Source organism: Manis javanica, chromosome 5 (genome assembly GCF_040802235.1).
Source record: "Manis javanica isolate MJ-LG chromosome 5, MJ_LKY, whole genome shotgun sequence".
NCBI lineage: Eukaryota > Metazoa > Chordata > Mammalia > Pholidota > Manidae > Manis > Manis javanica.
Window position 1 is genome coordinate 42574484 of NC_133160.1, and position 25429 is coordinate 42599912.

The 25429-nt window shown below is 54.6% G+C and overlaps 1 protein-coding gene across 6 annotated transcripts in view; it reads right to left on the reverse strand.

The window, feature by feature from the left end:
- The window catches only part of RRBP1 (ribosome binding protein 1), a 67924-nt gene that overhangs the window by 6343 nt on the left and 36152 nt on the right, over positions 1-25429 (reverse strand). For all 6 annotated transcript variants that reach the window (XM_037022477.2, XM_037022480.2, XM_037022478.2 and 3 more), the window contains exons 3-15: positions 19203-19351; positions 18307-18429; positions 14161-14313; positions 12999-13117; positions 11245-11398; positions 9315-9453; positions 7480-7658; positions 7319-7344; positions 4777-4867; positions 3908-4000; positions 951-1043; positions 785-865; positions 532-621 (exon numbers count right to left, since the gene is read on the reverse strand). In XM_037022477.2, coding sequence (XP_036878372.2) covers positions 532-621; positions 785-865; positions 951-1043; positions 3908-4000; positions 4777-4867; positions 7319-7344; positions 7480-7658; positions 9315-9453; positions 11245-11398; positions 12999-13117; positions 14161-14313; positions 18307-18429; positions 19203-19351 — 1490 coding nt within the window. The remainder of the gene's footprint in view (positions 1-531; positions 622-784; positions 866-950; positions 1044-3907; positions 4001-4776; positions 4868-7318; positions 7345-7479; positions 7659-9314; positions 9454-11244; positions 11399-12998; positions 13118-14160; positions 14314-18306; positions 18430-19202; positions 19352-25429) is intronic.

Here is a 25429-nt window from a genome sequence, read left to right on the forward strand (position 1 = left end):
GCATGGCCCTGCTCTGATTCGTCACAGTATCACATGGGGGAAAGGTGGGCCACAGTCCTGCTGGGGCTCCCTGGCCAGTATGTGGGCCACATGAGGGAATGAGGTCACTAGGACTCTCATCTCTGGTGTCTATGCTGTCAGCACCAGCCACAGTGCCCAGGATGAGGAACATAGACAGGGTTGGCCGGAGTGGGAGGGCTAGACCCAGCATGGCTCCTGGAGTCGCTGAAGACAGTGGCTCGGAACCAGCCATCAGCCAGACGCTCCCCTCTTCCTTCACCAGACCGTCCCTGACAGCCAAGCCCCCTCCCACCACTGAGAGCCACCCCCAAACCTACAACTCAGGCCTCTTCTCAGCTCAGAAGCAATGCAGCGCAGAACACCTTACGCATCCCCTTTACCATTCAGCCAGAGGAAGGGGCCAGGGGAGGCACAGGAACATGACCAAGGAACGCAGGGCTCCTTTCCCGAGGGCCAGTGGGCCTCCTCGCCTCCCCACCTGCCTCCCATGGGCAACCCCTTGCAGCTCACCGTCTCCGCCAGGATGGTGCGGTATTGGTCACACTCGGCCTGCAGAGTGCTCTGGATCTCCTCGGCCTCCCTCAGCTTGGAGGCCAGGTCCTGAGGGCAGGGTGTAGAATGGGTCTGGTTAGCCAAACACAAAGGTTTCTCCTAGCTGCCCCATAAAACAAGTCCAGGCACTCCCTTCCCTTCCCAGGGACAGGGGAGAGCAAGACTAACAGTGGCAGCCCCCGCGAGGTGAAATGCTGGCACCCACGCCTACCGAGGAGGGCTCCATGCTAGCCGGTGGCCTCAGCAGCCCAGGGCCTTTCTCTCTCAGTTCCTGCAGCCACTCAGAGTAACTCTGCAACAAAAAGTGTGAGATGGGGCCCAGAGACACTCCCTAGGTGTGGTGGGGCCCCCCAGGAACCCCCTTCCCTCCTACCTACCTGGTGAGCCGAGTCAGAGAGTGCAGGGACCAGAGCCTGCAGAGCCTCCTTGGTCTGGGCCTCCATCAGGCGGAGCTGCTTCTCATACTCTTCCTGGGCAGGGGTTGGGGCAGGGAGTGGGGGAAGGGCAGTGTTCAGCCACAGAGTTTTAAGGCAGCCTAAACCCCATTTTTCCTGGAGGCACTGGGGGCTCTACCCCACACAGGCTCATCCTCAGCAGTCCAGGGACAAGAATCAAAGGGGAAAACAGGTGACTGACAGGGGCAGTGGTGGTAACTGCAATGGGTCTAGCCACCTGGGCCTGTGCCAGGGCAATTTTAAATGGACTTCACTCTAATGAAGGGGACAGCAGGTACCCACAGGGCAGGTGCAGGGTGCTCTGACGCCTCCCTGGGGGTATGCAGGCTCAATCGTTCCTCAATTTCTGAGCTGTGTGTGTATGTGTATTTGTGCGTGTGGAAGTCCAAGGAGCTGGACAGGAGACAGAGAAGAGATGCATCTCCCATCAGCCACCAGTTAGGTGCTACTGCCTAGGAGCAGCCAGGCCCAGCAACCCGGGAGGGAGGGACAGTCAGTGACCCCACTTTGCAGAGGGAGATCCAGCTCAGAGGCAATAAGAGTGTGGGCAGGGTCCCCTATCCACAACTCCATTTGTGCTGTGGCCATGCTGTGCTGGGCCAGAGCTCCCATCTGTCACTGGGGTTCCCACTCAAAGCATGAAAAAGGAATGAGAGGACGGAGGGAGCTTTATAAAGCAAGCCTGGAACACCAGTGTCCCCTGGAGACAGATAATGCCCTCTCTCCACACCCTGGGGGTGTGGCTGTAGATGTCTGGCTAGAAGAGAGTCCTATCAAATGCAAATTAAAACCACAATGAGATATCACCTCACACCAGTTAGGATGGCCAACATCCAAAAGACAACAAATGCTCGTAAGGATCGGAGAAAGGGGAACCCTCATACACTGCTAGTGGGAATGTAAATTAGTTCAACCATTGTGAAAGCAGTATGGAGGTTCCTCAAAGAGCTAAAAATAGAAATACCATCTGACCCAGGAATTCTACTCCTAGGAATTTACCCAAAGGAAACAAGATTTTATATTCAAAAAGACATATGCACCCCTATGTTTATCACAGCACTATTTACAATAGCCCAGATATGGAAGCAACCTAAGTGTCCACCAATAGATGAATGGATAAAGATGTGGTACATACACACCACAATGGAGTATTATTTAGCCATAAGAAAACAACTCCTATCATTTGCAACATGGATGGAGCTGGAGGGAATTATGCTCAGTGAAATAAGCCAGGCAGAGGAAGACAAGTACCAAATGATTTCCCTCATTTGTGGAGTATAACAACGAAGCAAAACTGAAGGAACAAAACAGCAGCAGACTCACAGACTCTAAGAAGGGACTGGCAGTTACCAAAGGGAAGGAGGTGGGGTGGGTGGGTGGGGAGGGAGGGAGAAGAGGATTAAGGGGTATTATGATCAGCACGCATGTGGCAGGGGGAGGGGGAGGCACGGGGAAGGCAGTGTAGCACAGAGAAGACAAGTAGTGACTCTATCATCTTACTACGCTGATGAACAGTGACTGCAATGGGTTATGCAGGGGGGACTTGATAATATGGGGGAATGTAGTAACCACAATGTTGCTCATGTGAAAGCTTCGTATGACTGTGTATCAACGATACCTTAAAAAAAAGAGTCCTATCTAACAGCCTGTCCACAGCCTGGCTGGACCTACTGCAAGCCCCACCTCGAAGTGAGTGAACCCCGACTGCACTAGAGCCCATGAGTGCTACTCTGAGTGTGCGTGTGGAGGACAGCTGACAAGGGCCCTCAGGGCCTGCACTCAAATCTCAGAAGCAGACCCTTCTTGGCTCGCCCAATGACCCACAGACAATGCCCTTAGCCTGCCATGGACCTGTGACCTTGTGACTACCTTTCAGACCCCCTCCACAGCCCATATTTTGGGAGCCTGAGGACAAGAGCCAGAGGATCCAGAGGCCAGCTCATCTTATCTGACTGTGTGATTGCAAGTCAGGTGACACATCTGGTCACAGCTTTTGCATTTACCACAAGTAGGCTAGACAGGCTCCCAGGTCACATCTGAGGAGTCTGAGCAGTGGGCCAGAGGCCAGCCCTCCACCCAACACCTTGTCTCAGGGCCTCACCTGATATAACCCTCAGGCTTCCAGGAAGGCTCAAGAAAAGTCACTGCAAAGCTCCTAACAAGACAGACATTCCTTCTGAATGAGTGACATGGGGAGGGGAGGGGAGATTTGGCTACCTGGGGCCTTTCATCAGGGACGTTAATATGTGGCCAAGGGGGTGGATGGGGCCTCCACCTGCTGCGGCCACCAGCCATGTCCTCCAGCTCCAGAGGTGACATGGGGGCTTCAGACACGGAGACCCCACATTCCCCCCAACTTGGATGGCAGAGCACAGGACCAAGATGCAGTCCAGGGCCTAAGTGGCTGCTGCTAACGATGTCCTTCCCCACTGATACACTGTAAAAAGCAATCACAGAACCCACTGGGCCATGATTCAGAGGGCCTGAAAGCAGAGGGCCCACTCAGACAAAGCACCGTGGGAGAAAAACCACCTTAAGGCAGCCCATGAGGACAGCCCAAGCCCGGCTCAAAGGCATGCAGTGAGGTGGGCTCACAGCCCCATGGCCTCACTCTCTGTCCCAGCTGAGAAAAAGCAGTCAAGGTTGCCTTTCCCCTTCATCTTAAGGAGAGCTGAAAGGAAGGAGGGAGCGAGAAGGGCGAGGAGGAAGATGCAGAGGCCTGGGGCCCTCTGTGTGCAGCCTCTCGGCCCCCAGCGTGGATTCCTCACATGCTGGAGGCTGCTCTGCATGCAGTTTGTGTGTTCTGCTGACTGCTAAACTACACAGGTGTTGTTAATCAAGTCTCCACTAGCAGGCAAGTCTGAGGACCCGCCTCTGACCTTGGCCTGGGTCAGGGAGCGCAGCTTCTCCTCACAGGCCCTCTCAGCTGAGGCCAGCGCCTCCATGGCCTTCCAGTTCTTCTCTCGGAGGTCCTGGGAGAGGAGACAGGAAAAGGTCAGCTGCCAACTCATCCACTGAGCTGCCTCAGCCGCTCTCATGAGGCAGGGCAAAACCCCCTGGCCCCACTCTGGACCCCACCAGCGGTCTGCAAAGGGAAAAAATGCCCTTTCTATTGGCCCACATCCACTTGGCCTCCCCCGGGCAGCACTGACATAGGTCACAGAGCTGCAGCCCACTATGGGCTGGCAGGGGCATGGGGCCATGAGGTGGTGAGGGTCCTTTCAGGGAGACTCCAGTGTGAGAGAAGAGGGTCAGGCTAGCTCCTCAGCAAGGAGGCTGCTCCCCACAAAAGCAAGCACTGACCCCTTGGCTGGCTTGGGCTAAGCCAGGCACAGGGAGGCACAGGGGGCTCCTTGGGGCAGAGCAGCTGGGCAGCCAGCAGGTCTATGAGAGGCAGTGGGCAGGCAGCCCAAACAGGAGGATGTAATGCAGAGGAGAGGGGCTTCTATGTCCCCTTCTCCCAGTGCCAGCCTCACCACTCCAAGGTGACCACATGACCCAGGCCAACCTGCTCACTATGTCCCCACCATAGGGGCTCTAGGCTGGACCACACAACCCAAGCTGATCCAATGGGAGTCAGCTCTGGGACTTCTGATGGACCCATGGGGTAGGGAGGCCTCCCCACACAGGAAGGTGGGCCTTCAGCCTCGAGTAGCATGACGGGATGATGGGATTTCAAGAGGAGCTCAGCCCCGTCCTGCCTAGTCTGGGGCAGGTTCCCCACAACAGGCCTGCCCTCAGCACGCACGTTGTTCTTCACTTTCTGCTGCTCCACTGCCTCCTTAAGCTCGGTAGCCTCCTTCTCCAGACACCACACCTGGGACTCCAGCTCCTGGAGGCTGAGGGGAGATAGCGGCATCACTGCTGGGCTCCAAGGGCTCCCAGGTTCCATCCTGGGAGGGCCCCTCCTCTGCCTGGGCAGCCACCCCGGCCAGGAGTACCAGCGAGGCCAAGCCACCTGGCTGAGATCAGGCCCCTCCGCTCCCATCACCACCTCACAGGGCACAAACTTTCAGGGAACCTCCAGCAACCACCCAGCTCTTCCTCCCACACATCCCGAGTGCCTCGGAGCTGGGGCACAGACCCTCAAGTCTGCTAGAGTTCTACTCGGTGACACTGGCCACCAGGACTACGGAGGTGAGAGCAGCCACAAGCAGCCAGCACAGGGCTGAGCCGCAGGTTTTCAGAATGCTTTTCTTCCAGCAAACTAAGATCCTTGCCTATGCGGCTCCTGCTCAATGTGGTCCTGCTCTGTCCCCACACAATCAGCCAGCTGGCCCTTCCCAGTGGCCATACCTGGCCCTCAGAAGCCATGCACTGGGCTTTCCCAGAGGACACCTGAGCTAGAGACTCATCTAGTGCTGTGATCTATATACCTGGTGAGATTCTGGGCACCGCTGCTCTTGGCAGTTCACTATAGGCCACCGCTTCCCACTGGGTATGGCAGGACTACCCTTGGTCCAAAACGTAACTGCTGGAGCCCAAACGCTCCTCCCTCAGTTCTGTGCCTGGGCCTTAAGGAATCATCTCTGAAGTGACCCCAGACATCATGGGGTTGGTAAGATGTCACGCCCATCTTTTCACACTTCTTTCCAGATTCATGGGCCCAGTGGGTGTCATCTACCCTCATCATCCAAAAATGAGAAGTCAATACTGTTAGAACCGTACTAGCTGATCTGAGGAACAGGCTCCAAATTGACACTTTAATAAGCTACCTTCCACATTAAGATTTAGTAAGGGGAAGGGCCCAGGGACATGTGAAATCCAAAATCCAGAAGTGGCCCATGCTGACTGGTCAGTACCACTAAAGCCACCGTGAACTCAGGAAAGCAGCCTCTGCTCCATGCTGTTCCCACCAGAGGGTGGCTGCCACCAGGCTCGGGGAGGTGGGGCTCTGGTCACTGCCAAGCAGGTGGGGACATACATATTTTATATTTCTTATCATAGGCCATGGTCAGAACCTTTTGATAAACACCATTCTAGCGTATCCCAGGAGCAACATAGTTTCTGGGTGCATTCTAGCTCTCCTGACAACGCACCCTGGGAGTTTTTATCCTGAAGTTTTCATCTGGCCTTGGAGACAGTTGTTGACTTCCTTGGGTGTTGGTTTCAGGCCCACAGAACCTTGACCCTTGACCCCACTCTCAAAGCTCTGCTAGGACCCTCCTAGCTTTTCCCTCAGGCCTCCCGTGTTACCTAACAGCCTGCCCCCAGAAAACCCCTCAAAAGCATCTCCAAAACAAAGGCCCCCGAGGAGGAAGTCAGGCCACTGCCTCACCTCCAACCCAGGACAGGATGGCTTGGCTGAGGCACAGCTTTCAGATAAACTGAGAAGGGAAAGAACCTGAACAGCATCTGCCAGAGACGCCTGCATGAGGCAAAAATCAGGGCCAGCCCTACACACAGCCTGACTTAGGGGCCCTAGTACTGTGCTGTGTGGTCAAGAATCTGATCAAACGCTTAATCAAACACAACCTCTCTACCCCAACAACACTACGCGAAACAAGGTTCATCCAGGCTTTCTGCAAAGTCACAGGGAAGGTGACTCTCTGGCGGCAGCAGCCAGAACAAGACCTTGTTGGCTGATGGCCTGGGACATGCCCCACCACCTGCATGGGACGGAGGAGGGGACCTCCCACACCTCACCCGTGTAGTGGCCCTATGGGCCCCTGGCCACAGCATCCAGGAACCACCTCCCAAGCCCGTGGTCACCTGCTCAGGGACACATGCCCTGGAGGTGACACAGTCCCAGGAGCCCAGCACCCAGGCTTGAGCCACCCACTCTGGCATCAGCTCTGGCCTTGCCATCAGCAAACTGTCCCTGAGCACAGCCTGGGGCAGGGCCATGACACCAAAGGAGGTCAAGGTCTGCCTGCAAACCGGCAACTCGGTCAGCTCTGAACCCCACTGACATCTCACAGCTGGTTCTCCATACTGGGTGTGTAACCATTTTTCCTATCAGATTTATGACCTCGCTTACTAAAATCCCTCGCCTTGTACCCATGGAGAGAACCTGTGTCCAGCTAGTCCTTCCCCATCGAGATGGACAGATGGCCACTTGGCAAGAGAAGATCCAACCCCCTGTGAGGCTCTCCACACAGATGATGAGTCTTGATCCTTGAAAGCAGGCAAGAAGCTCTTTGAATCACCCTCTTTCCTGCCCAGGCCTGGCCCCTGTCCTCAAAGTCACTGGAGGGATGGGGAGAGGCAGGGGCCTCTGAAAGGGGCTCTTGCCCTGCTGAAAGGCCCAGCTCCCAGGGTCCTGAGGCTGCAGTCCTCTCCCCGCTTACCGGGCCTGCTGCTCTGCTTGGCTGGCCTGCAATGCAAGAGAAAAAGCTCCTTGTCACCATGAGTCTTGCCTCATGGGGTCAGGGCAGGCCCATTCACTCTCAGCCCTCCCACAGGGCAGGCTGGGACCCCAGGTGCTCTCCCTCTCCTCCCTCAAGCTGACCTGGGCATCCTGGGCTTCCCGGGCCTGGCCCGCCTCCAGCAGGGCCTCAATGGACTGGATCTTCTCTGTGAGCTGCGAGTTCTCATCCCTGGCCTCCTTGAGCTTCCCGTGGAGACTGCTCAGCTCCTCGCACTTGCTCTTCACCTCTGCCTCAGAGGACTGCAACTTGCTGTGCAGCTCTGAGAAGGGGAGCAAGGGCAGAGTGTGTTGGGGGCAGGAAACGCTGGGATGGTCTTCCCCCCAACTGCTGCCTTATATCAGGGCACTGAGGGCTCCCCCTCTCCTGCCTCTTCTGTGTGCCTGGGGATTTAAAGACATACTTCTGACCACTGGAGCCTTTATAACTGTTGGAGGAAAGCTCCTCTCTGGCTTTGTTCTCCAGGACCCATTAGGGTAGAGTGAAATGCCCTCAGATCACTCATGGGAAAGGGCAGAAATCTAAAATGGAATCTGGTTGCAGTTTCTAATTTGTTCTCTAAGAGGACTAGCTCATATTAGCTGAGCTCTGCTTAGGTGCTTGAACCCAGCCCTCCCAGCCTCCCTGGCCTCCTCGATCTGGCTGCTCTGCTTTCCCAGGGCCCCACTGTGGCCCATCTGAGAGGCCCATGGATTCCATACCCACTCTGCCAAATCCTTCCCTGTTGACCTCTGAGGTCACCTGGGCCCTGGGCCTGCCCTGCTCCAACCAGCACAGAGAAGCCACGGCACACGGGATTATGCCAGTCCTCTGTCCCACACGTGCTGACTGTTCTCATCACACGGCGCAACCCAGCTCTTCACAGGGACACCTGGGTCCTGACCATCTGGCCCCGTGCCTTCTTGCTGCAGTCACATTTGCTGACTTTCTGTGTTTGTTTCTGGTCTGGGCCAAGTTCAAGTACATTCCCATTCTCAGGGGCCCCATTGGTCATTTCTGCCTCTTCCTGGTCATTGTGAGGCCACCCCTTTCTGTCACTCAGACCTTGGCTTAAACTTCCCCTCCACCTCAGAGAGGCCTCCCTGACCACCCAATCTAAAGCCACAGAGTGGGGTCAGCAAACTAGGCCCTTGGGCCACCCCTGTCCACTGTCTGTTTCTGTAAAGATTTATTGGCCCATAGCCAGGTCTATCTGTTCATATATTGTCTTGGGCTGCTTTGTACTACAGCAACAGTGCTGAGCAGCTCTGGCAGACACTGTATGGCCCACAAAGCCAAAAATATTTACTGTCCGACCTTCACACAAACAGCTTGTAGCCTCTGCTCTAGTTCATGTTGGCTGTTTTGAGTCTATAGAGCCCAGGGCTGTGTGACCTGAGCAGCACACGTTCACGCGTGTCCTCTGGAATGTGCCCGGGACAGCACTCGGCCATGGCAGATGTTCAGGAAATGCTGGTGCACAAGCGCCTGTTGAGCTGTCACTGGCACTGCACTCCTTGTTCTCCAGGAACCCTTATATCCCTGACTTGGCCACCCTCTCCAACACTGGCCTCTTGGGCTGAGTGAGTGAGGACGACCAGGAAGGTCCAGAACGTATCAGCTGAGAGGGTCCGCGAAGGCCCCAGCAGTGCACAGTGGAAGTACAGCCATGCCCCAGGGGCCCAAGGCAGGAGAGGCTTGAGGGGTGTCACCTTTGAGATACCCCTCCCAGTTGTCACAGGCTCTGCCCTCTGCTCCCAGCTCCCCTCCCAACAGGACATATTAACCCACGCCTGTGACTCTGAGGGGCACTCAGGGATCCCAAGCTGCCCTCATATGCCAACAAGGTGGGCCCATGTAATAAGTTCCAGCCCCTGGGCTGGGGATGTACAGATGCGCTTCCTGCCCAGACCCCATGGGCCCACAATGCCACCCTCACCGGCCATCTGCTTCTGCTGTTCCTGGACCTTCTCGGCATCTGCACGCAGGCTGGCATGGCTGGTCTGCAAGCGGCAGAGCTCCCGGCTGACCTCGTCCAGGCGCTTCTGCAGGGCCTCCTCACTCTCCCTGTGGGACACCTGGGGACCAGGCAGAGAAGATGGCCGTGAGCATGCCAGAGGGAGGCCAGACCCTCAGCTAGCTCTGAAGTCGAAGAGGACAGAGAACTCCTTACACCCTGACATCCTGTCTTAATGACCTTTATAAAACCCTCCAGGATTTCAAAGTCAGTTCATCCATTGGAGAAAACCAGGGGGCAACATCCACCCTACCCCTGAAGAGTGGACTCACGAAGCACCTAGGCTGAAGGACAGTTGCAAAAAGGAAAAAGTCCCATTTCACTTCAGTGTGACAAAGAAAGGTGCTTCCTGTAGCCTGAACCTCCCATCTGCTTTGATCTCTTGAGTGGGTCCTTGGAAGGTTCACATTTATTGAGCTTTTTCTATGCAATGCACTATTCTAGGTATGCTGGTTGATCCCCAGCCGGTCCAGGAGACTGTTATGCCCATGTCACAGGTGGCGAGAACAAGGCCGTGAAATCCTGCAGCAGACCCCAGGGGCCTCTCTGGCAGCACCATGAAGGCTTGATGAGGCAGCCTCATACCCTGGCCTCCCTCTCCACCCGTGGTCAGCCACTCCCAGCACCTCTGTTAGAGGGGAAAGAATGTGACTCTACAGCCCAGGCTGAACACAAGACCTCAGGCCTGGGAGTCAGAAGATGCTCAGAGCCTGGGGCTTACTGCTGAGAAGCAGGCCCAGGTCTTGATCCCAGGCTGGGTCCTTAGAAATGTCACATGTACTCGCAACACCATGGGTGCTAGATTGGAGGTTCCAGCCCTAGAAGCACCAGAACTATCTGGAGCCATTAAAACCTAATTATGGCCAGGCCCACCCCAGTGTTCTGATCTGCTGGCTTGGGATCTGCTTTACATGAAAAACGAGCAAACACCAAATTGTCCATCTCAATTCCACCCAAACAGTCCAAACCCTATCTGTTTATATGCTTTCCATCTTTAGTCCCTTGTTTGCAATTTCATGTCATTGTTTTAGTCCCTTCTACAAGACAGCCCCCTGCCCCAAGTGCCACAGCCTGGTCACTTGACTGAGCAGAAATCGGGATCAGAGCCCTCAGGTTGCCAGGACTTCCTTGTTATCCAGTAAAGTTAAATGCACAGCAGGTGTGATTGAGGCTTCCCCAAATCAGGGTAACTGTCCCCCACCTGGTCATCCTGTCCTGACACAAGCCAGTGGGGGCCAAAGTTAACAGGGGCTGACTGTGCCAGACGACGCCCAAGGTGCGGAGGGGACAAGGGGACAACCTTCCTCCCACTGAGAGAATGGGCATCCTCCTGGGAAAACAAGAGCTTTCAGGCCACAACCTGAGGCTGAAAAGAACACCCACTTGGCTTTGAAGCCGGAAGATGCATGAACTTGGCTGGCTCTGGCCAGCTGCAGTGCCAGGGTGGAAGGGCAAACACGGCTCTGGGTGGACCCAGGGGTTCAAATCCTGCCTCTGTATTAGCCTGGACTTGTTGCTTAGTGTCTCTGTGTTTCAAATTTCCTTATTGGTAAATTACAGATAATAATGGCACCTATTTTATAGGGTTAAAATGAGAATGAACTGAATTAAATGCTTATATCTTGCTTAAAACAATGCTTAACACATAGTAAGCACCCATTTGAGGCTGCCTAGCTCCACTATTAATGAGGCCACGGTTGAGGGCTCAGGGTTTAGAGCCCCAGCCCTGCATGAGTTGCTGTCAGTCATGGCTAGGAAGGGATGGTCCAGTGTGGCCAGGCCCGTCCCTGCTGCACAGACCAGCTTAATGGGTGGTGTGAACAGGACTGAGGTGGTTGTCACCCTGAGTCACCTGCAACTGGAGGACCTGCTTCTCGAAGGTGGCTGCCTTGGCCTCCAGAGTCTTCCGTTGCTGTTCCTCCTGTCGCACGGCCTCTGATTTCTCTACCAGCTCCTTGCTGACCTTGCCAAGTTCCTGCCGGAGCTTAGCCAGCTCCGCGTTCTGCCTGCAAGACAGTCACCAGTGCCTTACTGACAGACAGAAGGGACTTGAATCAGCTCTCTCCAGCCCTGAGAGCTGCCCCCAGGTGGCTGGGACTGGTACTCCAAGCCTTCTCCTCAGGAGCCCGATTTTTCATACATGGTTGACTGAGTTTTACAGCCATTACCCAAGCCCCTCCTGCATGATCAGCTGTGTGCGGTAGGCGTCTGTGAGTGAAGACATCTTACCAGCATGGTCTAGGTGCCAGAGAGAGCAAAGAGTAAAAATTCACGAAAGCATCCTATGGGAGTCCCTCCTAGAAACAGCTAGAAATTCAGACAGAAAAAAGGCATGACACTCTTCTCATTGCTGATCTGGCTCCCAGCAAGCTGTGGAATGCAAGCTGACTTGCTTCAACACTCCTGCAGAGCCAGGGGCAGCAGCCCCTTGGAGTCCATGTGCCCTGCTTCACTGGCCAAGGGGACCACAGCCAGGCTGGGAGGCCCCCAAAGTGGGAGGCTGAGGTGCTCTGTGGAACAGACCTGCAGCACTGTACAGAAGCTGGGTGTCAGGCCAGGGAGTAGCTCACAGGCCAGGGAGGGAAACCTGACTGGAAGGAAAATGGGCAGTTTAAGACCTGCCTTTTCCAGCATGTGGAGGTAACCAGTACATCGGCCTCTTTCAGAAGCACAGAAGACACCTCCTCAGGCAGGCCTGGCAGCCTCGCTGAGGGGCGATACCACATAAAACAAGGGGACAGCAAGATGGTTCCCAACCATGAAAGGTGGCATCAGGCCAGCTGGGTAGAGGCGAGAACTCTGGCTAAGCGGGGAAGTGAGTGTCCCTCTGTCCCCATGTTCACCTTCTGCTTGTGGCTACTGGGAGAATCACAGCCACAAACCTCTGACCTGCCTATGGGACAGGACAGACAGGAGGATGTGGGCACACACATATCCAGGGGGACCTCCAGGCAGAAGAGAGAGCCCGAGGCAGGTGGCCCACAAACCTCACTCTGTGCCAGGGGGCCACCAGCAAAAAGAGACACATGGCCCAGACTTCCCTCCCTGGGCCAGCTCCTGGCCCCACCCTCTCCCCACCTGACTTCCACTGAAGGAAGAGGATACCGGTGCTATTTACCTCTCCTCTTGCCAAGAGGGGATGCTCCAGGGGTGGTAATGCAGACCCCAGAAAGTCCCCTCAGGATGCCTCAGGTAAAGAGATATAAATCAAAAGAAAATACAGTGGGGTTTCTTCTGGGCCAGCCTATTGAAACTAATGCTCAATCAGGGACTCAGCACCAGGCTGGGCAAACTGGAGCTCATCAACTCACCCTATGGCCTTGACCATGTGAGAAGATGCCAGCCATGCATGGGAAGGCTCAGCAGCTCAGAAGCAGACAAAGAAGGGGAAAGTCAGAAGGTGTCCGAAAGAAGGGGCCGTGGATTCGCACAGCCAGCCCTGAGCACTCCCATGGGAGGCCCTGTAAGGCTGCCACACCAGAGCCCGCAACCCAGCAGGAAACTAGAGCCTGTGCCATAGCGTGGGGAGAGGTCAGAGGGCCCTCTGGCTCTGGAGCACCCCCAGGATGAGCCAACGTTGTGTCCCACTGGGAGTGCTATGCTTACTTGCTCTCCACCTGGCTGGTGGCCTGGTTCAAGGCATCCCTCAGGATCGAGTTCTCCTGCTGCAGACGGGCCAGCTGTGTGTTGGGACCATTTTCCAGCTGCTCCTGAAGAGTCCGGATCTGAAAAGTCAATGGGACATCAGAGTGCCGCTCGGCCTTCAAAGAGAGCCAACTTTTGGAGCAAGGTTAGTGGGGTCACCGCCCACAGAGAAAACCAAGGGCAGCACATTTTCCACATGAGGTGGGGAGGACCCCCTAACACAGGCCTGAAAATGCACTCAGAGTAGCCCCAGCCACATGCCTCTGCCCTCGCCTCTGCCTCCCGTGTCACAGCCTCCAGGTGGCCGAGTGCTCAGCCCAGAGCCCCAGACGCTCCACACACTCTGCCTCTGAGGTCACTGCGTTAACTCTTCTGACACAAACACACAGCCACAGGCCACAGCCTACAATTACTCCAAGGATGCCTTGTTTCCTGCATTCTGCCATCCCATGGCACCTCCTGAAGCATGCAGTGGGAGGCCGCGGGCCACAATGAGCAGAGCCTGGTTTTGAGGAGACAGGGCCAGGCTTGACAGGCAGCCCCCACAGGCCTCATGCAGTTTTCAGGCTTCTCATTTTATGGGGTCCTCCCAGCTTTGAGTGACAAAGGCAGAGAAAGCATTACTCCAGGGTCACACGGAGGCTGGGAACTTGACCCACAGGCACCCAGCAGATGGAACACAGGGCTACCACTTGGGACAAGGCAGCTTTCCAGAAGTGCTCTTTAAAATGTGTCTTATGTCTTCCTGGTTACTAACATTAAACACACACATGGTTGTTTTTTAGGCCAGTTGACACCACCTGATCTGATGGAACAGCTCCCCCCACCCCTCCCTCCAAAAACACCCTTAACTACCCTCTGGGGATGGCTCTAGGCCCCCCGGCCGATGCCATTGCCCACCACCATCCCCACCCCACACCAATCACACCCCCAGCCGCTTGCTGCCTACCCTCTGGGGATGGCTCCAGGCTCTCCCACCAGCCCTGATGCCCCTGCCTTCCCACTCCCACCAATCACAACCCCAGCCTCTGCCTGCACTCTGGGGTGGCTCCAGCACTGCCCCACACCCCATAGTCCTGCCCACGTGCCCCCGACACCAATCAAACCCCTAGCCGCTGCCTACCTTGCCCTGCAGCTGCTGTACCTCCTTCACATGCTCCCGGTAGCTGGCCTGCATGCGAGCCTGCACAGCTGTGATCTCCTGCTCCCGGGCCATGAGCTGCTTTTTCACCTTGGCCTCCCCAGCTGCAGCCTTGGCCTTTTCTGATGCCAGCTCCTGGGATAAGCAGTGGGCAGAAGGAACGGAGCTTATCATATGGGACCAAAACAATCACAATGCAGCACATCACCTGGGGCTGTGAAGAGCCTGAGAACAGAGCTTGGAGACCCTTCCTCCAAGGTTCTCAGACAGGCCCACGCCAGGCAGCACAGAGAACAAGCAGGAGACAATGAGGGATCCCTGGAAAACCCTGCCAGCCTGACCAGTGGAGGGGTCAGTGTCAGGCCTTGTCCACCATGGAGGCAGTGGGTACCAACAGGAGCTGCATAAAACACAGTCTCTGGGCTCTCCAGGAACACAGGCATGATCCCTGGTGTCTGGGCCCCAGGCATGCCCACCTCTACATGAGTGCCTTTGCCAGGATCAAAAGGCAACCAGCCTTGATAGTGGATGGGTCAGCCCCACTCCTAGAGGGCCTGTGTCTCTAGGCAGATGCTAGGTCCTCCACCCCAGCCCAGTGAACATCTGCTCTTGTCAGTGTCAGATGCCCATGATGAACATGGGATGCTGAGCCTGGGGACCCAGAGCCTCAGGCAGGGGGCAGAGCGTAGGTGGCGAAGGGGTGGTCAAGGGAGAGGGACTGGCTGGGGTCTGTGTCATTCCTGAAAGAATGGCAATGGGCAGAAGCCACAGGGAAGCAGGCGGTGACAATTCAAGGAAGGGTTGATGCAACAGGCTCTTGGGTGGGAATACTGCTCCCTATCCTGTCGGCCTCCAGCCAGACTGGCAACTACATGGTATGGGCCCAGATGGCCTGGGTGACCAATGTCCCATAAGAATCAAGGTCCTGTCCCTTCCCTGTCCTGAGCAGCAGACCAGAGAAGGGGAAATGGAAATCCCCCTATTCCCTTGGCTGGGAGGTCCATCCCAAAGGACCAGAGTCCCCTCCTACCTGAGATGGCACCATACTGAGGCCAGGGAGGGGCTGGGCTAAGGGGGTGGCCACTGGGTGCCAGAGCTGCTCTGGTGTTCCCTGCAACCACCTGGGACCCATTGGGCCCACTTCTTAAAGGCAGTCATCTTCCTGGCTCCACCCAGGCAGCGAGCCCACAGGAGCACAAGATCTATGCTAAACGCATTATTGATTATCTGCAGAAATGGGAGGGTGGCTACCACTGCATGCCGGCTTGGGGACAAGCACAAGTCTCATTCCCCATTTTAAAGCTGAGCTCACTGAGCCATGGAAGGACATGACATCCAAGGCTGCAGAGCAGCTCTAAGTCGCAGGAGTGGGCTGGAACCTGGGACCGTGAGAGCTCACAAAGATTCTAGCAAGGGGGAGCAATGGTGAGGTGCTTGGGCACCTCTAGGAAGCAGGAGAGGGCAACTTCATGGGGATTCGGGTCCACCCGCTTCCTCTGACACATTCCCCACCTGCAGAACTGCCGTGGCAGGGATGACCTGCAGGCATCCCCACACCAGCAATGTGGGAAGCCCATCTCCACTGGGTCTCCCAGATGAGAGCCCCCTGAAGTACATGGGCTCGTCTCTGAAGAAGAAAGCAAAATTCAGAAAGGCCCAACTGCGCCCCTGGCCACAGTGGCAGCCAGCAGTGCAGCCACACGTGAACTGTCCTCTGCCGCCTCTGCTCACCACACAGACACTCAGAGGCTGGCACTGAGCATCTCTCTGGGGACAGCCTTCCCCACCTGGGCAGGCCTCCGGTACTTCTGAGCCTCTACCAGGCTCAGGATATAAAGGTCTCAATTTCCTGGGGACACATGGTCCCAAAGCCACCAGAATTCAATGGGATTTCCCTTTCTCTCGCTGCTGGGCTTTTTTTAAAGAGCAGAGAAAAGCCAGCTTCTCCTCAGGGCATTTGTTTGGTTCTGGCTTCTTTTTCTCACAAGACCACAGAATCCCAGGATTCTTCCTGCCTGTCAAATTCTTAATTCAGTTGCAAGGGTCAGATTTATTTTCTTGAAAGGCATGCCTGGTGGTGGGGGAGTGGCTCCAACTGGAGCCCAGTTTTCTTTGACTGTGCTGGGCAAGGAGCCAGCACTACCAGCTCAGAACTGGTGCTCTGCTCCCTAGGTGGCATGGGCCCTGTGCTGTGTGAGCTCCTGAGGCAGCTGCAGCAGGGACAGGAGGTGGCTCCCACCAAAGAGGCCTGCCAACAGAACACCTCCCAACCACCTCTGCAACCGTGCTTACCCTGAGGGTCTCCTTGACGGCTTCAAGCCCCATCTCCCAGGCCTGAGTGAACTACAGGATGGGGACTAGTCCAAGGTGCCACCTCAGGCCCCAGGCACAAGGCCCCTGGTGCATGAGAAGATGACAGCTGGAAAGACGGTTTTCCAGAAGAGCTGTACCAGAGCCATGTGTGGTTCCTCACCCCCACACACAAGGCCCTGAAGACATGCACAAGCCAGAACAGGGGTGTCAGGGGCCCAAGGATGTTCCTCCTGCAGCTGGTGCCTGACACAGTCCTTAAACCCAGCTCTGCTGGGACTTTGCTCATTTGGGAGACATGGATCGATAGACAACCCCCATGTTTTCTCTGCATCCAGATCAGTCACAGCCCACAAGAAAAATCATTCACCAAAACCCTCTTCTCCAACTACAAAAACTTCTCTACAAGGACAAAGAAAGCAATGTGGAAGGAACTAGAACATGAACGCGGATCCTATCTCTCTCTCTCTTGCAGGAGGTTAAGATAAAAGAACTTCCACATTCTGAGTAATCTAGTTTCTCATATAGCTTTCCTCAATAGTGCTGGGCTAAACGTGACACAAGAATGCAGTAACATGCTAGCTATGCCCAGAAATCTCAACAGAGAAATGCAGGGACCCAGTGTCCATGGACTCCAGGGTACAGGAAGGAAAAGTGGCCATGCACAAACCATCAGAGGCCTCCTCTTCGCTGTGTGCTGGCCTCAGTGTTCACTTGCCAACAGGTGGCCTGCTAGGCTGAGCCAAGTAAGGCGACCAGAGTCACAGGGGACAGATATGATGACACATAACTGTAGTGATGACCTCTGTTCTGGGACAGGAAAATGGCAGCTACAAAAGGGTCCTTGAGGGAGGGAAATCAAACTGAGTCTTTAAGGATAAGGAGCGAATTTCCAGCCAGCCAAGCAGTGAAGGGCAGTTGAGGCTAATGGAAGGGCAGGCAGAGAGGCCCAGAGGATGCAATGAAGGATGAGGCATGTGGGGAGTAGACTTGAGTATAGGAGCTGGTGGCAGGGCCTAAAGAGGCCCTGACAGGACCAGGCCGACACTTAGAGCCCAGGGGGATGCAGTCGGGCGTGGGGAAGGCCCTGGCCGAATGCCCAGTCAGACTTCCCACAGGGTGTGGGATTATTCCCAAGCCTGGGCCATCTCCCTGCACCCATGCCCGGATGCAGGAGGCGGGTGAACAGGGAGAGGGCCGGAGCGGCCTGCAGCATTCTGCTGGGAAAAGACAGCTTCTAAACTGGGTGTGACCTGCCCGGGGGCTGGGACAACCAAGACTTACTCCTCAGGAGGTAAGGGAGAAACCCAGTGAGTTCTGGCTGTGGTGCCACATGTCCTGACTCCCCCTGAGGGACATCCCGCCCCTCATGGCAGCATTGACGCATCACTGACTGCTCCTAACTGACACAAACGCTCCATGCCAGTCATCAGCCGGTAGTAAGGAGCCAGGCGTTCCCTGCAGAGTTGCACCACAGATGCAGAAAAGGGAGAAAAGCAGCCCCTTCATGCCCTCCCCGCCAGTTTTTGCTACAATTATCAAGAAAACAACCTTGGACAGTTGTGTCTGGTCTCCTTCCAGGGTGGATAAAAGGTGGCCCTCACTGTGGGGTTGCCAGTGACATTCTGTACAGCCCCACTGCAGATGGAGGGCCCTAACTCCCTCATAACATCCCCACTCTCTACAGTCCCCTGAGGGGTCCTTGTGGGATGCTAACGGCCAGCAGGCTCCCGCACTCCTGCAGTCTTGGAGTGCCTCAGGCTGAGGAGCCGAACCCAGGACCCCACAGCCTGGGGGCAGCACAGGCTGTGCCTGTACCTTGTTGAGCTCCCTCAGTTTGCTCTTGGCAGCGACCGCATCCTCCTGCTCTGTGGCCAGCAGCTTTTCCTTCTCTTCCAGCTGGCGTTTCAGAACTGCCACAGGGTCGCCCTTCTGAGTGGCCTAGAAATGCCCACAGAGCTGCGTTAACAAAGGGGACGGAGAGACAATTTGTTTGTGCCCCACCCCCAACAGTGAGACCCTGACCCACAACCAGAGCAGCAGCCTGCTAAAGAGGGAGCAGGGCTGCAAGATGAGTGGGCTTCATTCCAACTCCAGACACCTCTGAGGGAAAGGTGCCCCGCCTCAGCCACCCAATCCACCCGGCATGTGTAGGAGCTGCCTGGGCCAAAAGCTTTGGATCAGCAGGGTAGGTTTTAGGAGCACAGTGTTTTCCACTAACTAGGGTGGATGGTACCCAGGGTGTCTGCCTGCCCCACTGAGGGGTACCTCTCATGGCCACTGCTTCATGCTTGACACCCACCTCTCAGAAACCATGTGCAGAATGCAGGCTACTGGCTGACGTGTGGAGGCTGTGGGGACAGTGACCTGATCTGCACTCCAGCTTCCTCCTTGGAGGAGGAGTGGTCATCCACCAGACCTCCTGTAACATAGAGCTCTGTCCTGGCTCTTAACAGCCTTCCAGTTTTGGGTGTGGGGCTCTGGCAGGGCTGTGGCAGAAGCCAAGGCACTTGCAGGGTGATTTGTGCAGCCTGCATATGGGAAGGGGCTGCAGAGTTTTCCCTCAAGAAAGGCTGTTTCATGAACACTGCAGCATAGCAAGCCAGGTGTGACCAGCCTTCATAGGCATCACTCAGGGGAGGCTGGGGCCCCAAGACCAGGTACCCCTGCAACCCGCTGGCCTCTGAGAGGGAGAGGGAGGAGGGTGGGCCCACCTTATGCCAGGTGTCCTGAATGATGCCAGCTTTCTCCGATAGGATCTCAATGAGGCGCTGGGCCTCACCATCATTGAACACCATGCTTCCAACAGTGGAGACCAGGGTCTTGTAGGGAAGGCAGAGAGGGCTGTCGGAGTCCAGGGGCCCTGTGCAGGAAGAGGGAAGGGGACTTACAGACACCAGCAAGTAAACTCATCACAGCCTGAAGCAGCAGGGCCATCAGAGCCAAGGGCTCTGCCCAGCTGCCCAGGCTCTGCAGGCTGCATGGTGAGCCTGCCCTGGGTATCTGGACTCTCTCAGAGCACTGAGAAACAGATGGAACTGCAGGGCTGTACAAGCCTCCCAAGTCACAGTGCCCAAGACACCAGAAGAGAAGGTCTTCAAGTAAAGGCTGAGTTTTCCTGGCTTGGAAATCCCCACTATTTATCATCAAAATGAGCAGAATTAAGCAAAGCATACTGTTCCCAAAGATACTTTTCCTTCCTTCTTTTTCCAGCGGACCATGTGGTCCACCTCTCACCCTGCAGGGCCCAACAAGGTTCACCTCCTGCCATGACCAAGCCCTGTGGCATCTGACTGACCAATGAGCCCATCATTCCCCATAAACACAGAATGCCCCCCCTGCATCCCCACAGTCATGAGAGAGGGACGGAAGCAAAAGGCCCGTGGCTCCAAGGCTGCTTCTCTGTGGTCCCAGGGGAAAGGAGGCTGCTTCCTATACTCAGGCTCAGACCCTACTTCCACCTCTCCCTGGATGAGTGTGCAGCAGGTTTTGGAAGAGGAAGGTGAGGCTGGGTTCTTCCAGAACTGTCCATTTGTCAGTCCATCACACTTCCTGGAGGTCAGTGTTCCAAAGCACTACTGATGCACCCTCCACATATACATTGCCCTCTCATCACTGGCCCTCAGGTGGCCTTGAAGGCAAGAAAAGGAGAACTGAGATGCCCCACCTTAAATGCCTGCACAGTTCCTCATGTTGAGGCCCCAGTCTGCCCAACAGCTGGACGACAGGCCAAATGAGTTGGACAAAGAGAGAAGGCTGTTCTACAGCAGCACCTTCAGTTAAGCCCACCCCACTGAAGATGACAACTGGGGAAGGTTTCCATAGCAACCCTAAATTCTCTGGCTTGTCACAGTATTTTCACTTCTAGTCACAATATTTTCATCACAAGTCAAAGCATTTAGCACGATACCTTAATAAAGGGAATGTGGTGTGTGGGTGAGCTGGTTGCTATGAGCTCCTTCATTTTAGAACATCTCACCTTGGTGAAGCTCAGGAGATTAAAAATAACCATGTTGACATTAAGGCCTAAGAGCTCAAGGGTGAAACAAAAATTGGGGGGGACCTTCAACCTTCTTTGTTGACACTGAAATACATACATAATTTTAATGGTAAATTTATATACACTTAAAATCCTGAATACAGCGAAGCCAAGCTCTCAAGTTCACTATTGGAAGAAAACCCCAGTGTTAGCATGTTGGCTTATGGGCTTCCTGCTTTCCCCCTCAGCCTATAGACAGATGTTTACTGTCAGTGTCTCCCAGAAGAGGGAGGCCCACTCACTTCAGAGACTCTGCTGGAGTGTGACAAGACAGGATGGCCTCTCTGAAGCTGATCACTGCGATGCTTTCCCTTCCTGACCCAGTCTGCTCCTGTGTTGGCCACCAGCCACGTGCGACCACTGGGTGCGAGAAATGTGGCTAGTGTGAATGGAGGTGCACTACACGTGGAAGCACACACCACGATGAAGACTTGATATGAAATGAAAAATAAAATACCTGTAATAATTTAATTGATTGCATGTTGAAATGCTAATTTGGGTAAGCTGTGTTAAATAAAATATATCATTAAAATTAATTCTATTTGTTTACTGTTTGCCTTTTTTAATGGGGCTACTAGGAAAGTTTAAATTACACACGTGGCTCATATGTGTGGCTCATGCTGTATTTCTACTAGACAGGTTGGTCCCTTCTTTCCAGCCATGGAGACCCCCAAAGTTCCCTGCTCAAGTCCTGGCAGCCCCTGTCCCGCAGGGGTCCAAGAGTGATGGGGGCTCAGCCCTCCCTTGAATGCTCTCCCTGAAGACCACCCTACAGGGCCCCCAGGGCCACCACTGCACCACACCTGGATAACACAGCCACACCTCACTATGCGATGTTTCCTTCACAGGCATCATCCTGGCATTCTGGGCAATTATGTGTCCCCTCCTAGAGGGCTGGAGAACAGACCCCAGAGGCTCTGTCCTCAAAACTTCCCAGTACCACTCTGTGAGAGTGTCATTCTAATATACCCTTATTAAAACTTTCTAATGTAATTATATGAAATTTTATTAGACATTTTAGTGAACAAAGTAATGAACACTAAATGAAACAATCTAATGCTATGTTGAGCAAAACTTAACTCTACGCTGCCCACCTCCTACACTCCCCACAGAAACTGCCACGGCCTTCTCCATGCTCAAACACTATCTTTTCAATTATTTTTAGAGAGCCATAACTATATTTTTTCACTAAGTCTTCCAGGTTAGAATGGTGCTGTTTCTATTCTCCCCACGTCTGGGCAGGTAAAACTCAACAATAAAAAGAAAAGCGCTTGAAGTAGTAACTAAGTTCTGGACCTCTGCATGAGTCAGGCTCAGAGCAGTGGCAGCTTACCTCTGACGAGGCACCCGTTCCTGGGAGGAGGACACACCGACTCCATCAACAAATACTGCACTGGTAAGGGCTAACACGTGCCAGAACACCATGTGGGTCTCCAGCAAATACTCACAGACTAGAAGTAATCCTTGGTATTACAAAATCTTAAGGCACTGAAATAAAGTTGTCAAAGACTCAACATCTAATCTGTTAAACAACAGATCTTACCAAGACCACGTGGCAGTGAAGTGCAGTGAAATCAGCTCCTGCAGCCAGCATTTGGCCCACCCTGGGGAGCCTGAGACCAGGAACAGTCGGCAGGGAGCCCTGGGGAAGGTAGGGGGCAGCAGGACAGGGATAGGTGGCAAGGCAGGGCCAGTATCCTACGGCTGGCAGTGATCCTGACCCTTCTGGCAAGGGCCTGGCCCTAAAGAAACTGGAGAGGCCTGGGCTCACAGCACAGCTTCTCCTGAGCAGGGCAGCCTTGGACATGTCTTTCACCTCCAGGTGACAGCTCTGCTGTGGTCTAGGCCAGAACCTACAGAACAGCAGGCTTGCTGAGGAGAGCTGGAAATGAGATTTTTATGTGCCATCTCCTAACCTTTAGCGCTGCCAGCTAACTCAGTGAAAAATAAATAAAACCACTGTAGGGCTGAACAAATACATCTGTGGGGCAGGTCCAGTCTGCAGGTCACCTCTGCCCTTGGATTCAGCTCAGCTCCTTCCCGCCTGTGCGTCCCAGGGCAAGTAGCTTTGCCGCCTTCACCTCATTCTCTCATCTGTGAAATGGGGGTAACAACTGGTCCTCTCTCCCAGCCGTGCCACAAAGACTAAGTTGCAGTGTCTTGGAGCAATGCCTGGCATAGGGTGAAGCACGCACAATCAATCAACAGGGCCACCATTGAGCCCCAGTCACAGGAGAATCCCAGGCCCTGACACCTCTCTGAACAGACCTAGGGAGGAGCTCTGAGTGGGTGAAGCAACTCCGGCCTTTCTCCTACTCCCAGCGTAATGGTGCCAATGCAGAGGTGGTGCCCAGGAGCCAGCCCTCTGAGGAGAGAGCACCATGGCCCAGGCCCTCTGGCTCCTGCCTCGCACTACTGTCCTCCCTCACCAAGGCTAAGGGACAGCATGCTTAGGCAGGCAAGAGGCCCTCTGCCTCCCTGGGCTCTCAGTCATGAGGTATGCAGGGCTCGGAGCATTAACACTTCAAATTCCAACACTACACTCCCTTTTGTGACTGTGCTGGGAGGCTTAATCACCTAAAATTAAACTTGTCTTACAAAAAGGCACTTAGGAGTCTCTTTCTCTTTGTCAACTGTGAGGTCCTTTGAGGAGAATCTTCTCTCTGCCCACATAATTACCAGGATCTCCAATGGGACTCTGCAGCCCAGTGCTGTTTCAGCAGCAGCACCCCCAGTGTCCCACTACTGGAATGCTCCTGTACTGCTCCTGCCCAGTTTACTCAACCAACAGCAAAGGTGGTGGTACTGCTCCCATGTGCTCCACCAGCTATGCAATGAGAGGCGGAGGGGTGGGGAGAGGGACTGTCACCATGGCCCTGGGACATCAAATAGCTCCACCTCAACTTCAACTGTTGCTGCAGATACCTGGGAACCCTGCCCAGAGCCAACAGGTCCAGGGGGTCTTCAGACAAAAAGTGTGCACCTACTGTGTAGCTGGCAGTCTGCAAAATGCTTGGCTCAGAAAGGTAAGTTAGAGGTGAAACTGCCAGCTAAGAGGGAGAGGAGACAGGCCACATGGCGACCACAGAGCACAGCCACACATGGGGAACCTGTGTACCGCCAAGGGAGCAACCCTGGCAGCAAGGTCAGGAAAGGCTTTCAGAACAGGGGATGCCTGAGCCACTGGGAAGAGAGGCCAAAGGCTCAGGGAAGGAAAGGTATTTAAGGAACGGGAGCAGCAAGGACAGGCACTAAGGCTCACAGGGACCTTGGTAGAGTACAGGAAAGCGAGACCAGAGGAGGTTCAAGTCTTCACAGATCCCAGAGATCCAGATTTTATCCTGTAGGCAAGGAGCAATGCCTAGAAAGGAGCAAGATGTGCATCTGGGAAAAGTTATTTCAAAACACGCATGGGGACAAGGCTGGAGTTAGATCAGGGAAGATCCAGGGCCAAGGGCAGTCAAAAAGCTAAGTTGAGGGACAGCGATCCAGATGTCAACCCAGGGACTGACAGCAGAGCCTGCCATGGGGGCTGGGGGAGAACTCCAATGGCAGAGACACTCTCTGGGAATGTCTTTCCTCAGGGAATGGCCAGACCAGTTCCCAGGCCTCTGCCTTAAACACAGACACAGGCTGCATGGCTGCTGCCTCTGGACCCTGTGCAGGTGCCACAACAGTGCAGCCAGACCCCAACCTTAGGGAACCTTTCAGGCCCTGACATCCCCAATCACCTGAGCCAAACTCAGCTTGAAGGCCCCTCCACACCTCCATGAAGCCAGGGCCACACAAGCAATCACCAGATTTAGAGTGGAAGGCAAGCCCCCGACTCCTGCTGACCCTAAGTCCAGAGCATGTCACCCCAACTCAGTGAAGCCGGCTGGTACTCCCACCCCTAGAGACGAGGAACCGGGCCAGGGTTATCACTGGCCTCCCCACTAGCTGCACATCTGTGGATGGTAGCCACAGGGGTCCTCCTGAGCTTGCGGGTAAGTGGCCCTGCTGAGGCCCTCAATGAAAGGCCTACCAAATGCGTCGGAAGCCTGGCTGCAGCACCCTCTGTCTACACCATTGCCCCTCCACACCACGACAGAGGTGGGTTGGAGCAGCATGCACACAGCCACTCCAGGCCTAGCTTGGCTGTGAAGCCCAGTGCTGCCCTGAGGCTGCACTGCCTTCTGATCAGATATAGGCCCCTGACGGGGGCTCCACCTGAGCCCTAACTGCCATGGACACTAACATTTGATGCTTTAAGTGTACCAGAACAATGGGCAAACAATGGCAGGAGAAACCCTAATTGGGGCCTTTGAATTAGGCCTCTTCCTTTGGTTGGAGAAAAAAGTAATCTGTTAACAAACTGGGAAGTGGAGCATTTAATGATGTCTCAAGCAACTTAAAAATTCTGTAGTCCGAATGACTGTTTTTCTCATTATGCTTAGAGATTTCACCCCCAAATTTTAATACAATTTTTATCTGAAAACATACACAAATCATAATGGTTCTTAAAGAAAGACAACCTCTGGGGGACCTCTGGGCTAGATCCTTCCTCGGGCTTCCTATGGTACACAGGCTGGTCTGAGGAGAGCACCCCTCAGGTGACAAGCAGTTACCTAATGCCTGCAGGAAAAGACAAGAAGCGCCAAACTATGGGCTTCCTGACCTCAGCTGCCTAAGGGCAGCAACTGGAGCCATAGTGCCACGTTTCAGGGAGACAGGATGGAGAGCTCTGAATGGACATCCTCTGGCGGCCTCTCTAGGACGTGGTAGTGCCACCCTGGGAGTTGGCTTGCTTCCCTAGGGGATGGCTTGGTTCTTTTAAAAAGAAGAAACAGAAAAGTTGGGTTTGAAGAACTTGCATAGAAAGTGAACAAAGGCTCAAAAGCTCCACAGAGATTCTTCAGAGCT